At 46.7% G+C, this 15,578-nt stretch overlaps 1 protein-coding gene across 2 annotated transcripts in view; it reads left to right on the forward strand.

Annotated features, from left to right (window-relative positions):
• The window catches only part of BCL11B (B cell CLL/lymphoma 11B), a 90,153-nt gene that overhangs the window by 7,683 nt on the left and 66,892 nt on the right, over positions 1–15,578 (forward strand). Inside the window, exon 2 of one of the 2 annotated variants that reach the window (XM_026050449.1) lies at positions 4,975–5,343. In XM_026050449.1, the coding sequence (XP_025906234.1) occupies positions 4,975–5,343 (369 nt within the window). The remainder of the gene's footprint in view (positions 1–4,974; positions 5,344–15,578) is intronic. The other variant, XM_026050450.1, reaches the window with a different exon arrangement.

The raw sequence follows: 15,578 nt of genomic DNA on the forward strand, positions 1-15,578 counted from the left end.
GGCAGGGCCCGTCCCCGCGGGGCCGTGGTGGCCGCGGCCGTGGCGTGGCGGGGCTGGCGGCGCCCGCCGCGCGTGGCCCCCCGCCGCCTTTGTGCTCGGCGCCCGGGTCACTTCCCAAGCGCCGCGGAGCTGCTGGCCCCGCTCGGCTCCCCCAGCCCGTCGCCGTGCTCTCTCCTCCAGCAAGCGCGCCCTCGGACACTTTATTTTTCTTTTGTTTTTACAGTTGTTCGGGCAGTTATTTTTTCAGTTTCCCCAGCTTGGAAAAAATTAAAAATTGATAGCAAATAAGCAGCGCCTCTTAACGCGCCATGCGGTGCCGGTGCAACGTGTGGACGCAAACAAGGCTCTGCACCCTGCAGCTGCACGAGAGGCTCTGGGAACAGGTTATCGATAAAGTTAGATGGCGAGGAGCTGCATCGCCCGCGCTCAGAAGTGTTAGTCTTTGTGCAGCTCGGATCCTGACACCGATCTCTTTGATAACCCAGCTAGAGAGTGTGTGATCGGAGCTATTTCCGTTAAGCATGTTGATGTTACAGCAAATGTGACATGTGGGTGTTGATGGAAGGGACATCATTTTCGATCCTGCTTTGGGCAACACCCTGAAGAGCAAGTCACTTGTTTGTGCTCCCTGGTGAACCAGGCTGAGCTGCACCACGGCATGGATTTGCTTTCAAGGTAGCGGGGATTTGCGCGCCGAGGACGCCGTGTTCGTCACGGTGCCGCATGTGCTGCGGGGACCAGCCGGGGAGAGGGACCCCAACTGCAGGCACAGAGTGTGGGGACACGGTGCTTTGGCCCCCGACCAAACCTTTCCCTCTTGTCCCTCTCGCTGTCTCCCTCCCGTACCGCATGCGGGGGAAAAGCAGGAAAGGACATAGATTGGAGTCTGCTCCGTTTTCTTCTACCTTTGGTTCTGCAGTACAATAATAATAACATGAGAAAAGAAATTTCCCCTCCCTGCACCCAGCCTCCACCACAGCACGTGGACAAGTGTCTAGGGGTTGGTGTTGGAGGCCTCCAAAACGATTTTTAATAGCACCCTCTTTTCCCACTATTAATGAGTAGGGTTTTGAGATGCTTGACAGGCAGAAAGTACTTAGCGTGTGCGTTTCTTCTCCTATAGGGTGCAAGGGTGTTGCATGCATGGGGCACGTATGCTGAAACCGTGTCACTGTGCATGGGCTTGTGGCCGAGCCTTACGGAGTCAGGAAAACTGTCCCCCCTGTTCTGGCATGGGCAGAGCACCTGGTGCTTCTCAGTGCCAGGCAGGTAATTTCACCGGTCCAGCTGCACGAGTTTGGTGAAGCCACCGAGTGACACCAGTGCCATCAATATCCCCCCGGCTGAGCCCATCCCCGGCGCCCCGTGTGCTCCTAGCGCGTCCCCGGGTGTAGGGAAGGTGCTGGGCACACCCTAGTGCACTGGAAGAGCCCCGGCATCGGGCTGGAAACAGCTCGTTTGTCTGTTTTTCCTTTTCCCACATATGGGAGATGGGAGGTTTTCCAGTATCCTTTTTTTTCTTTTTTTTTGAAGGCTCGATTTTTCCTTCTCAAACTAAATCACAAATAAATAAATAAATGCGCATGAGGAAACACTCTCCTCCCCCTAAACACAGCTACCAACAAAAAGAAATAAAACCACAAAGTTAAATTCAAATAATGTGAAGCGACTCATTTTAAACCCACAGACACAAGTGGAGTCAGAACTTTACATTGAGACTGGCCTAAGTTGCCCCATTGGTATTAAAGGACTCCTTAAACAGCATAAGATCTCGGCTGTTGTATTAACCAGGCATGACCTGATGCGTTATAGGCTGGACTTTGAGGCTTTTTTTTTTTTCTCTTTCCCTTTGTGGGTTCTAAACCTCTCCTGTAATGTTATTTGAATGTAGGTTTTTAATGGCTTAATTGAGTTGTCAATAGGAGCCCTTTCCTTTTTTTTTTTTTTATTCTGGCTAAAAAAATGCAAATTGACATGGATAAAATGCATTTGAAGCTCCATTCAGGATTTTGTTTTTCATTCTTTTATGTCTGTTTTCCACCACCTGAATGCGGGAAAATAATATAGCTTTTGCATTGTTGGGTATATGACTGGTCTCATGTCTGCTGATTTATTAAGCTAAAATCAGAAATAGAGTTGAGGAAAAAATCTTTGATACTTTGAAACCCAATTACTACTGATCACGAGGGCTCCATGTACCAAGAAAACGAAAAACTGGTTTTCGGCAAGGTGAAGACTGCCAAAATATGAAAGAATACCAGATGTTATTTTAAAAAAGTGCCACTGCAGAGTCCTTGGAAAGGGAGAGTGAGAGAGTGTAAGTGAATAGGCATATGTGGATTTAACTAATATTCAAATGAACTGTAGAATTGAAAAGAAAGAATTCTCAACAGTTTAGCTGTTAAAGCCTCCTTCATCTTTCCACAGACGCATGGTCAGGACCCTTATCAAATGAAGCAGTTTTGCTATGTTTTCTGAAAGGCACAATATAAATCACAGGGAAAGGGGAAAAAAAAAAAAAAAGAAAAAACCCTCCTCACATCAAAAAGATAATAAAGTTGAGATCTGTGCTTTCCTTTTTATTTGTTATATATATAAGCCAAAATTCAGCCTTTGTAATTTGAGAGATGTACTTTAATCTGAAAGCTTTACAGGAATGCTACGTGAAACTAGTAACAAGCATTTCTCCTCTCCGCCACTTTTATTTCTTACGACCCCTGGTTCAGTTCCTATTTTCATGTTGTCTTTTCCAGCTCTTTGTCCCATCTCCCGCGTGTGTATGTGTGTCTCCATGCGCGTGTTGTTTTTTTTTTTTTTTTTTTAATATTTTGACATTCTGCTCCCCCTTAATAGGAATTCTTCCTAGAAATAGTGCGCACATTTCTAAAGGGCCCTTTTCACAGTCCTTTTCTTTTGGCTCTGAAATGATGTATATGTAATTGGTAATTAAAGGTGCAAGCTCTCTTCAATATAAACAATATTGCTCAATGTTAGATCATTAAAGGGAACCGCAGCACTAAATAATTACCTTTTGCATTGTGCCACACTGCTCACAGACATCCGCTCTCTTCCCAGCAGTGCCTCTTCAGCACAGGGTTATGGTTACATTTTCACTAAGGCAGGGCATCTTTTCATAAAATAAATTGCCGAATTAATTATGCAGCATTGTCTTCAAACTCCCTTTAAACTTAGATTAAGGGGAAAAAGGTAATTAATGGTTTTCAGGAGGGGTGTTAAGGCTTTGTGCTGGGTAACCTTGCTGCGAGTTAGCGCAAGGAGCTCGAGCCTTCCTGTGCCCATCTCTGGTTCTCACAGGATGGTTCATGCTCAGGAGCCTCTTTGGGCTCCAGTCCCTTTCCCACTGCTGCTGCTGTTTGGTATTCTGCTGTTAGTGAGCTCTGCTGCAACTTGTAACACAGCTGGTAGATACACCAATCAATTATTTATTTTTGGAAAGGGAAAACAGGGGGTGCTTCTTTTTCTAAACTTTCTTTTGCAAGGATCAGCCTTTGGTTTTTTTCCTGCCAGGTTATATATTTCACCTTCCACCTCTTGTCTCTTTTCTGTGTGTCTCTTTTTTTTTTTTTTTNTTTTTTTTTTTTTTTTTGTAATTTGCTAAAGATCAGGACAAGAGTCCTTTTGTTTTCGGCCGGGAGGAGGACCCCGATCTGGGTTATGACATCTGTTTAGCTCAGACTCACTTCTTTGAGATACCGCTTTCTCCCTGAAATTCATAAGCAAACTGTTGGTGCTAACAGACAACATTTTTCCTACTGTTCTTTTAATCCTGATTAGATTATAGGTTTCACTCACTGATTTACATACTGTTAGTTCCTCTGTTTTGTTCAGCCCAAATCCTATAGTCCTTTCAGAGGCAAAACAGCCTTAGGCAAAAGTCAGTGGAAATTTTGCCTGAGTAAAGACCAAGGTTTGTATGATTTGGCAGTTACACAGTAGAACAAGAGAAAACAAACCCAAAAACACATTTTGCCCCAGAAATGGATTGTGTGATCTGTAATTATTTTATAAAGTAAGAATTATCTACAAAATACCCATTAAAAAAAGAAGCACTGTGCATGATTAATTGTGAAATGAGAAGTTACATTTTTCTTAGAAACTGATCCAGGTCACTCAGAAATGCTTTCTGAATCTTTGGGGGGTAATGGTGTGAATTCCATCAGGTTTGTGGGCAAGATTCATACAAAAACGTTGAATAACCTTTTTAGCAACTGTATAGGCACTTGGCATGAGGCAAATGAGTGGAAGATTTAAGTTTCAGCCAATATTCCAGTATATTAAATAAGTGCTTCATTCTTTCTCCCACTACATATGCTTTTGAAACCCCTTCTCATTAGACCGTATCCTGCTTATCTTATAAAAGGTTTGCCATAGCTTGTGCTAATGGTGGGCATTTAATCATGCTGCTCTTTAAACGGACAAGGTGGTACTATTTTCGTGTCCTGCAGGGAGCCCGACCTGGCTGCTTCAGAGCATGGGGGAGATTTATCCCCCTGCTTGCCCTCTCCTACTGAAATCAAAGGATGGGTTTGAGTGGGATAAGATTTGCTAAATGGGGCCTTTGCCAGGTGGTGGGGAGATGCCGTGGGAATGAGAAGGTGGAATACAAAAAGAGGAACTGTTTCATAAAGTGACTTGGGGCTCGAATGTTTGCAAAATGGCTCTTTGCTGATATTCTTGCAGCGCTGGCAGCAGTGGGAAGGAGCTGTCAGGAAAGCTATGCCAGGTCAGCCTTTCCATTTTGTTTCAGGCAGGCTTGGTTGCAAAATATATTGAAATGATTATGGGAGAGCGGAAAAGCTGAAAAATAAAAAAATAGATCTAATCAGGCCTGGCTTCTTTTGGGGGGAGGCTGGGCCTCATGTGATGCATCCTTCAGAGTGTGTGAACATTCAAAGCAATCTCTCTCTCTTCTCCCCTCGCCCCTTTCCTCCCTTTCTTCTTGTCCATGTAAAGCAGAGGCTGACCATGTGGAGCCGGCAATCGCCGACGAGGATGAGAGCCTGGCACTAGCAGAGCCGGGCGGCATCGGCATCGTCGCAGGCGGGACAGACCCCGACTTGTTAACCTGTGGACAGTGTCAGATGAACTTCCCGCTGGGAGACATCTTGGTTTTTATAGAGCACAAGAGAAAACAGTGCAATGGCACTGGTGGTGCCTGCTATGAAAAGAGCATGGATAAGAGCAGCCCTCCCCCCTCCTCACGCGCCGAGCTCAGGAAAGTGTCAGAGCCAGTGGAAATCGGGATCCAAGTCACACCCGATGAAGAAGACCGTCTTCTCACGCCTACAAAAGGAATTTGCCCCAAGCAGGAGAACATTGCAGGTACAGCATGTTTTACACTCAATCAACTGCCTAGGTAATCTTTTAACGAGAGCCCTCTAGAAAGTGTCATGAAACAGAGGCTTCAGTCGCAGGTCTCTGTAGGAGCCATCAGTCCGGAGGACTCTTACGGCCACACAAGGCTCAGCAGAGCGGCTCACCTCAGGGGTAGGGTAGCTACCTATGTGTGCAGGACACCTGTCCGAGAGAGAGGCCTCTTCATCATTTGGGACTCTTCATCATTTGGGACATTTGTACACGTGGGAGAAAACACAAGGTTGGGATCAGAGAAGCGTTTCAGGAGTGTCCTTAAGCAGATAGCTGCAGTAGATGGATAGGAGGACTGGGTAATATGCTGACTTCAGTTCTGTAGGGATATCCCGTGTAACACTGTGGACACAGCGGGAAGCACCAAATCTGAGTCCCACTGAAGTCAATGGAAAAAACTCGTTGGCTCCAGTAGGAAGGAGATTTGGTTCCAAGGACTGAAGTGGGCTTCACTGAGTCCTTGCTTGTTCCTTCCACTGACGGTAGGTTTCAGCTTCCTTGTCTGAACTACTGACTGTGCCACCAGTCCTGGGTCTCTGCAGAATGCTGGAATTGGGTGGGGGACTCTTCCATTCTAATGTATGCCCCAAATGAGGCTTTCGAAAGGGGAGATGAGAGCATGAGCTGGCCCAGGCAAGCAGATTATAGGCACTTCTTTTTCTAAAACTCTTGGGCGTCTTAGAGAAACTGGGTGTGTAGGTTAAAGTTGCTCCAAGGCAACTGTAACATTTACTCATCAGATCCCCAGTGGTCTCACTGATGGGCAGGCAGGCGATGGTATCTACCTGGGTGAGCTGTTCTGAAAGGGCCCCTGCAGAGCGCACGGCGTGCGGCAGCTCCTGGTGGGCAGAGCGTTTCTGCTCTCGGCAGCCGTGAGCTTGGCTGCAGCACCGTGTGCGCCGCTCGTGCTGGGCCCTGTGAGAGAGTGGGCTTTTTATATTGCACAGCAGGATATCCTCCCAGACTGGCCTTTTGTTTCAAGTGTGCTATATCCTTCCCGTACAGAGCACCAGTGGCAAATTGTCACTGCTGTCGCTCTCCCGATTTCTCTAGGAGCTGTCACATGGGATTAGGGCTGATGGTCCAGGGCCCTGCTGTAGCAGAGATGTTCCCTGAAAGGAATCCACAGAAAACCTGCATTAGTTACATGTGTGGTGGCAGAAGCTCTCTTTACAACTGAAGCTTAAGAGTTTTCTTGCTTTTGGACCTCCTTCTGTCATTGGAGGTCTCTGATTCAGTCCCCCTTTATCTATGACGAGCTTGTGTATCATGTAAAGGAAGATCTGGGATTTGAACTGCTCAAGTCTACCGATCCTCTAGATCTCCGGTCTTGGGACAGGGTACACGCAACCCATTGACTAGGCTATTGTCTTCTATGAATCCTTCACGGGTGCACTCACCATCTCAGCATAGTCTGGGGGCATTAAAGGTGACAGCAATTTTAGCATTATAAGCAGCCCTGCTGTGAGCCTTGACTCCACCTTTCCTTATCCCCCGGCTGTTGTCAATGCGTTTCCTGGCAGACATGACTCCTTCATAGTGTAGCAGCTTTCTGAGGGCCAGATTTCCATCCTGATCAATGGGACAGAGGTGTTGAGGACCTTTTTCAGTCTGTTGAAGGCATCCTGAATGGTGCTGAGCACTCTCAACAGCTTTTGGTCTCTGTGCATGCTGATAGTGCTCAGCCCTTGCAGAACATGCCCGGCACTTAGCAAAGTTGGTCCTGAAGATTTATGCTGTAGCTGTAACACAGATCTCGTCTCTTATTAATCTGTGCCCACGTTCAGCTGATAATGCAGTTGGCCAGACCTAGCTCAGAGGCTGCCGTCCAGGGTCCGTGGGTCAGCACCAGTGTAACTAGAGCCTTTGCCATAACAAGAATTCACTGGGAGGGGGGCGAGACATTCACATGTGGAAAAGGCATAAAAAAAATAAAAATCCAATCTGGAGCACCTAATCTCTTTCAGATTAAAGTGAATATCAAATGAAAATATGTATGAAAGATTTTGAGTTGACAAAAATAAAAGAGTTTATCATTTGATTGGCATTTTCTCAGCAGTGAACGGAGATAGGAACATCCGCTAAACAGTGCAGTAATAATGCTTTCTCAATTAGGAGCCCAGCTCCGAGATAAAAAGGTGCAGTGTCCTTCCATATTTTTTTTTTTTAATAGCAACGGATAGTTTTCAATAGTAGGATAAAAGCTTCACATTACAGCCATGGAGGGTAGCCATGAAAAACCCACAGAAGTCATTCACTGGAAAGGCTTTAGTGGGATATACCAAACCCCTTATTTATATTTCAATAGAAAGGCTTTCTGCATTAGCCAAGAAAATCAGAATCTGCATTTAACATTAAAGGTATTTCCCAGTGAGCGGCTGTAGAGCATTGTTGTTAGATTTGTTAAAAAAAGAGACTAAATACGATTTCATAAAAGGGAAACTTAATCTCTAAGGCAGCTTTCTCCCACCCCGCCACCCCCTCCCTTTATTTTTTTATTTTTTTGGTAATAATGCAACAGCCTACAGTATTTTTACTTTATATGTGACGAAAGATATTCTTAGCCTTTCTGTACTGCGACAGGAAGAATGAATTTCTTTATTCCACCAAGAAATATGTAAAATAATCCCTTAGAAGTATGGGGAGATATGTTTGTTCAAAGCATTTAAAATGTTATTTTAATCAAAGGCACAAAACACTCTACATGCTGTGTCAGCTAAAGGAGACCATTACATTTTAACAGCAAATCATGCTCTTTTTCCCCCTCCTAGCTAGCCTCCCCCTCCCACTTTGAAACTAACTTTTTTATTAAATAAAAAGGAGAAAAAGATTAAAGAATAATAAAAAAAACTTCAGTGGCTCAAATGTATAAAATAATTTAATATGGTGGAAGTATTAATTATTTTAGCTTAATTGAATTCTGAGGACTGCAGTAGTTGCATTTTTGTAGACAAGCTCTGTTTATTATTTCTTTGTGTAGATTAACAGTAAAGGAAACATAGATAACTTTCAGTTATTTATTGTAAAATAAATGTGTCAATTCATGTGTAAAGCAAGCTGTTCAAAGATAATTGAGTCTTTATATTTGAAGAGGGAAACCAGAAATCACCCACTCGCCACTCTGGCTCCCTGAAATATGCTGCCACTGCTGCTGCCCTCAAATAGATTTCAGCTACTCTCCTTGATCTTGTGTTATTTTTGTGGACCTTCTTACTCAGTTGAAATGATTTGTGCAGCCTTGTGCTGTGTGACTAAGCTGCAAAGCGTTACAGCTTCTCATAGCTGAGCCTAGTGAGGGTAAGGCGAGCGCTGAGCCTGGCTCTCCCGTAGCACCTTTCTTCCCTCTGGGTGAGGGGCTTCACATAGGGCACCCTGCGGAGTATTAGTTCTCATGCAGGGTGCCCTGGCATTGTGAGGTCTCTCCTTCTTTCCTTCTTTTTCCTTCATAACTGCTCTTGCTCTGGTCACTTGATCCTTGATGTGCTGGCAAGGACTCGTGCCGCTGAGAGGGAGGCAGGTAGTTCTCAGGAATCTGCAAGAACCTGCATGTGCGTAGTGCAAATCGCCAACTGACATTTCTAGATTTCGGTAGAGACAAAGGCAACTTTATCTCCACAATCAGCTTTTAAAGATCTTCTGATAATGAAGTCTGTAATCTTTCCCTGTCTTCTAACTTGCAAATCTAAGCTTTTCAAGGCACTTTAATTTAGTTACCCCTGTCCATAAGGTATGTGGTAGTACGTTACCTGGCATTATGAGGACGTGACTCGCTTAGGAGCAGTTTGCTCTGTGAAGTTTTGTTTGAAATTGGCTGACCTGCATGAAAATCCATTCTGCCTTTCATACAGAGGCATCTGCATCAAGCAAATGTACCAGATTGTTGCACAGCAAAATAAAGTAAGGCCAATGAATTTGATAGGAATTATCTGTCACTGTTTCTTTTGCTTTATCATTGGCAGATAATTTGGAAAGTTTGACTACCATTGTATTTTATAACTCTGTTTTAATCTTTTTATTTGTGAGATCTTGAGCATGATCAGTTGACCAGTGCTGGTGGAAAAAGGCTGTGGAGGGGTGGCTCCTGCTGTCCTTTGATAGTGGGTATCACTTGTTCTCCTCTAGGCTCTCCTAGTTTAGTTGATCACCAGCCCGCTCACCAACAGGGATCTGTGAAATAATCCAGATTGGAGAAAAACAGTAGCAGTCTTCGTGTTTATTTGCAACCCTGGATTAATTGATAGAGCCCAGGCAATGAGCAGAGGAGCTGCTAACCCGTCAGAGCAGAGGGGCAGGGGCCCTTGAAGAGAAGGGAGCCTCCACTGTGGGTAGGGAGCACTTAGATCAGATTTTCTCCACCTTCACTGGTTCATCTGATCATTACCTTTTTCAGTGCTCTGGGCAGTTCACCCTTCCAGACAGATTGCTAGAGCAGCAGCGGAGATTCATTAAGACAGCACAGTTAATTTCTGCAAAGACAGTGCTAGGAAAGGGAAGCGAGTTGATTTGAATTCCTCATTCATCCAGCCTGGGCCGCCGATGCTGGGCTCCATACATTATGTACTTGAACTAGATGTGCATCATGAAAAAAGGCTCCCTGTCAGATGCAGGATTTAACTGCAACCCCTGCTCCATGAATGTTCATTTCAGGCTTTTAAATGGTAAAACTGCCAGTGAGGGAAGCTAAATAACTTGCATGTGCTGGAAGCCAGAGATAAACACCGCCGCAGGTTGCCACGAAATAGGCTATTTGATATATTTAGAATTGTTATTTTTCTCCAAATTAAGATTAGTTAAATCCATGTGTGTTGTGTGAGTGATTGTTAACTCAATGGCATGGATTATCCTTTTTTTCAAATCATGACAGCTAATTATTATTGCTGTCTACTCGGAGACATTCACTTACAATGTACCATTATGGACCCGCGCGCCCATATTAACTATAGGACTCAGACAGCCATCGTGATGCCTTCACATGCAACGGGAGGAAAAGGCAAGCCAAAACCCCCCAGCCTGATGGCAGGACATGCCGGGCAGGTTGGGAACAGGTGGCCTGAGCAGTGCCGAACTGGCGCCAGCCACTGGAAACTAGTTGGCCGGGCTTCCCTTTCCCAAGCCTGTGGAGGCACCTGATCCTGCCACCAGTAGCTCTTTGGTGCAGTAGTTCTACCGAGACTAATTTGTCAAAGTGAGGCTAGGAAAAACGCTACGTAGGAGAGAGGAGGCTTCCAGAAATGTGTGGTAACTGAGCCTGAGAAACTTGGGCTCCAGCTGAAACCCTTCTTGAGAGGCTCTTCCAGGCTTGTCTCTTCTCTCACATCTGCCAGGTTTTGCTCGCTATCAGCGGAGGGAGCTACTTGGCCTCCTCCGCCATGTGGCAGATGAAAATCTGCAGCTTTATCGGGTATTTAGCAACGTGTTTTGCTAATTGGTGTGGCCGGGCAGCATGGGGGTGCCGCGCGCGTGTGTGCGGGCGCGGGGGGAGGTCTCAGCCCCAGCTCCTCTGAGAACAGGCCTTGCCGCCGCTTAACGAACCGCGGCGCTCGCCTCTGGAGACCTCCGCCGAGGTCCTCGCTTGGGTCGCCAGGAGAAAAACAAGCTGGGTGATCTCATCTCACCCGCAGCCCTGTTTGCGCAGAGCGCTGCGCCGGTGCCAGGGAAGGCGCTGCCGAACGTCAGGGCAGGCCCATGGGCTGCTCCGGTCTTGGCGGAGGCCGCCTGCCAGCGAGAGCGGAGGGGGATGCGTGCAGGCTGGGCCAGGGGACGGCATGCAAGGCAGGGCGAGCGTGATGCTCAATGCAGGGTGGCGAGCACCGTTCCTGGAAGTTGGCTCCTGCTGGCCAGGCCCGGCTCCGCAGGGCGCTGGGGCCTCCCGCCTTTCCGTGTGCGTGTCTGGGGGAGCAATGGGAGCGCTCCTGAGGGATGTGTTACCTCCCGAGGGCTGATGCTGCCCCTGGCAGGGAACAGGGTGGGAGAAACGCCACGGAAACATGAGTGAAGGCGGCCTGGCACCCTTTTGCTCTGTGAGGGGATGTGCAGGCATGGCCACGCTGTCCCCAAGCCCGGGCATGCATGTCTCTGTGCTCTGGTGCGGGCACTTTGCTGCGAGCAGGTAGTCACACCGGGAAACCAGGAGCAGCCCTAGAGCAGTCCCAGAGTCCCAGGGGGCTGCTTGCCCTGCTGCAGGCTCTCCTGCAAGGCACAGGCAAGGCCGGTAGTAATCCCAGGAAGAGTTAAAGGTGAGAAACCTGCATATTATGAAACGCTTCTCCCCTCACTTGAACTCCACCGCGCCCATGTGGCGCGGCTCCAGCGCTGGCCGCTCAGCCCCGGGTGTGCAGCTGCCCCCGGGGGCGGCCGGCCGCCCTCCCCGCCGCGGTTTCGCTTTGACACCGCTCCCAACGCGCCCCGGCCCCAGCCCTGCGCCCAGCGCCGCGTTCCAGGCGCCGAGGCATCCGCCATAGGCAAGTGTGAAATCAATCACACAGCGTTTTTTAAAAACAGAGGCAAAAAAAAAAAACACACGTTGGGGAATGTTACACCGTCAATTCTCTCAGCTATTTTTTGGGTTTTTAATTTTGCCCTTTTTTTTTTTTTTTTGCTCCTCTCACCATCTTGTTTTTGAAAGTTATTTTCTGCAGCGAGGCAGACTCTGACAAAACAGGGACGGTCAAGCAGCGGTCGAATGAATGGATGAAGGGTGGCAAGCACTTGCTTCGCCTTGGTGTAACTGCCCCAAAATTGGTGGTGAGGTGCCATTAACACGTTGATCGGTCGTGCGAGCAGGCGCTCATCCCCAGCATGCTCGTGAGGTCAGGCGGAGTCGGGCAGCAAGGAGGCAGTTCCCTGCTATTATTTTCCTCTTTCTGTTTCTCTCTAATCTCACTTAGTTATAGTCACCTTTGGTTTTGCTTGTGACAGTATTAGGCAAAGCCTTTTCGACAGAAGTGCTGTTTTTCAGGCTGATGAGAGAAGATTTAAGAGGGTCATTCAATTCATGTGGCCAGACTCTTTTTGCTCTGAGATCTTGAGTAACTCTGTAAGAGCAAAATTTGGTGTCAGATTTGCACTGCTGTTACCCATTTTTAATTCAGGGAAACAACTCCGGATGTTTTCAGCCACAGAGCCAAACCAAAATGCCACCCCACAAAGTGTTTCTTTGCAGTTTTGGGGACCTCTTATAAAATTACTTGGGCCATGTGGGAGACCAGAGAGCATGTGTGTTCCTCTGATAGTTGTTTGTATGCTAAGATAGGTAGATTTTTAGTGAACATATGATACTAAATGATGAAAAGGCACTGGTCAGCTGGTAATTAGTCATTTTTTTTCCTGATAATTTTGCAAGCAACTGTCAGAAACAAAATAAAAGCAGTGTCCAATTATCCTTTAGACTAGCTTGGCATTTGTTTTGATGTGACTAATAAGAATAGACTTGAATGCTTAGTGGAGTATTAACTGCAAGAAGGGACTTTGTGTGAGTTTGCAGAGAAATTTCACACTGACATCTAGCAGAAGGAAAGGCAATTTTGGGGAGAATTTTAACGGCAAAAAGTTGTCCTGTAAATACAAAAAGTTGCTGTTACTTTGCTAAGGTGAATGAATATTTAAGAGCACAAAAAAACGTTGCTTTGCCTTAGCACGGGGCAGAAGTGCTGCTGCAGCGGTAAGGTAGCCTCCTCCCTTCATGTCTTTTCTCTGTGCTGTTTTGCTTTCTCAGCCCGTGTTTGAACTGCACTGCCTATACACACAGTGACCAAATCGGCTGTGACATAAAGGTTGAACCTTTCTACTTTCTTTTTTTTTGGAGATTGGAACATTTTTCTATCATAGCTGGAGAAAAGAAAAAAAAAAAAGTAATCATACTTTTTGTACAAGAAAGGCTTGGATTTCTGTGTCATGTCACATAACTTCAAAGGGCATAGATCTGGGACTGAGTTTCAGCTCCGGCTTTGGTGGCTGAGCGGGAAGATGGGAGAGCAGAGAGTGAGAAACAGAGGAGGGAGGCAAGGGAGAGAGATGAAACCCTTTCTCCACGGACCGCCTGGGAAGCCCAGGGAAAGCGGGGAGCTCTCTGCTTGGGAGACACGTGCATTCCCTTCAGCAAGAGCATCGTTTCCAGCATGGTTTCTTCTCCCCGTTCCCTCCCACCCTCCACATGGTAATTGGTGGACTGAGCAGTATAAATGTTTAAAAAAAAAAAAAGGAAAAAAAAAAAAAAAAGGCAGTGGGTGGGTGGGGTATCTAGGGATTTGGTGTCTAAGCTCAGGAGTTAAGCCGGAAATCCCAGAGATGTAATGAAAACAAAACGGACTTTTCACTCGCGCTGTGGCATTCTGGCAGTGAGAACGCTTTCGTGAGCCAATGTTTTCATTGTAGGTTTTCTCGAGAGAAGTAGTGGAAACGAATCGTTAACCCCTTAACAGGAATAAATGCGGTTGCTGCAGCGGGGAGAGCAGCGCGTTCTTGGCTCTCCCGTGCCGTGCTGGAGAGCTTGGGGGGTGTGTATGTTTGTGTGCAGTGGGGAAGGTGGGGTAGATACCGCTTGTAAGGAGTTTAATAATCTTAATGGCAGATGTGAAGTGGTTACTTAGTGGTTGTTGTTTTTTCCTCTTTGCATGTGCGCCTTTGCACGGAGATTCGAGCACGAGCAGCACAAGCTGCTTGCCGAGCCCAGCAGCTCCTCAGTTTGCTCTTGCTCGCTCTTCTGTTCTGGCTTTTAGCAGCGTATTTCTCGAGTGAGAAAAGGGGGACCCTGCTCTTTGGTCCCTCAGCAGAGTCATAAAAGCTACAGATGGAAAAGACCTACCAAGTAGCAGACTGCAGTTTTCTTGGAAAGTGTGCGTCTCCGGCATGCTACTTATATATCTTTAAATGTCCAGCAACTTGGATGGGATTCAGCATTACAGGAGTAAACCTCTGCTTTAAAAATAAGGGTGTTTTGGGGAGGAAGGGAGATGGGAGTGATTAATTTAACTTAACAGCCACTTTCAGTGAAGAGATTGTGTTCCGCTGTCCTCTGGGCTCTGATTAGACTTTATTTTGGATACTTTATTTCACCTTTGATCACGACTGGCACTTATACCATATTTCTCTGTTCGCTCTCTCATTAGGGTCTTTTATCCACATGTATCCTTGCAAGCAGCACACAGCAGCAGCCCCTGCTCCAACTCGGAAGAGCAATTAAAATCATTACACACCTTCCTGGTGTCCCAGATCCTCCGGTCCAGTCCCTGCATGCAGGTTCTGGGAATCGGAGAGCTATGCATAATTTGGGCGTAATTGCATAGCTGCTGCAAGGGGCAGCGCCGCCTCGGCTGACCTTGGTCCGTGCATGTGGCCTCCGAGTAGACACTTCTCTTCTTTCTTTCCACTTTGACAGCTTCCCCCGTCCGCCCGCCATCCCCTCGCTCTGCCCCAGCCCACTCCCTGCCCGTTTGCCCTGCAAAAAGCACCGCTCTGGTGAGGGATTTGCCAATAAAACTGCCTGTGCAGGGAGCAGGGACTATGGAGAGCATCTGTTCTCCTGCTCTTCCCTGTTGGAAGGGGGGAAAATTGAAAAGGAAAGAGGTGCTTCTGAATTTCCACACGTCTTTTTTTTTAATACCGCTTTCGTAATGGTCATTGAAACAAGGGAGAGTGGTGGGGGAGGAGAGAACAAGACAAGACTGCAGACAGGGATTAAACAGCCCTGTTCTTCTTTTCAAACATTTATTATTTTCAGAGTCAAACCTGTAGCCAGCTAATATAACTGTAAAATCTCCTTTGAATTATTGGCAGGGCGCTCTGAAGCCTTCTATTGTAGCTGACGTTCGTGTGAGCAGTCGAAATCCAGATTTGAATTTAGCACCTACTTGTTTTATTTTCTTTATTAAAACAACTCCCGGCTCATTTTTTTCCTTTCAATACCCCTTTTTCGCTTCCCAATTTCTAGAGTGCCCTATTACTAGCTCATAAAAAGAGTTAGAAACTGAAGGGAAGTTTCCTCAGCAAGAAAGAAGGAATTTTTTTTTTTTTTGCCTCTTTTTTTTCTCCCCCTATGGCTTGGCCTAGAGCCAACCTGTCTTTCAACAAGTAGCGAGCCCTTCCAAGTTGAAATTTATAGAGCAGAGTCCAGGTTCAAGGGCTGGAGGCCGCCAGCAGCCCCAGCCTCTTTGTTACTGATTAATTCTGCGAGCGGTTCGGCTGGTTTGCTC

Source organism: Nothoprocta perdicaria, unplaced genomic scaffold, assembly GCF_003342845.1.
Source record: "Nothoprocta perdicaria isolate Ctin4 unplaced genomic scaffold, notPer1 scaffold_69, whole genome shotgun sequence".
NCBI classification, from domain to species: Eukaryota; Metazoa; Chordata; class Aves; order Tinamiformes; family Tinamidae; genus Nothoprocta; species Nothoprocta perdicaria.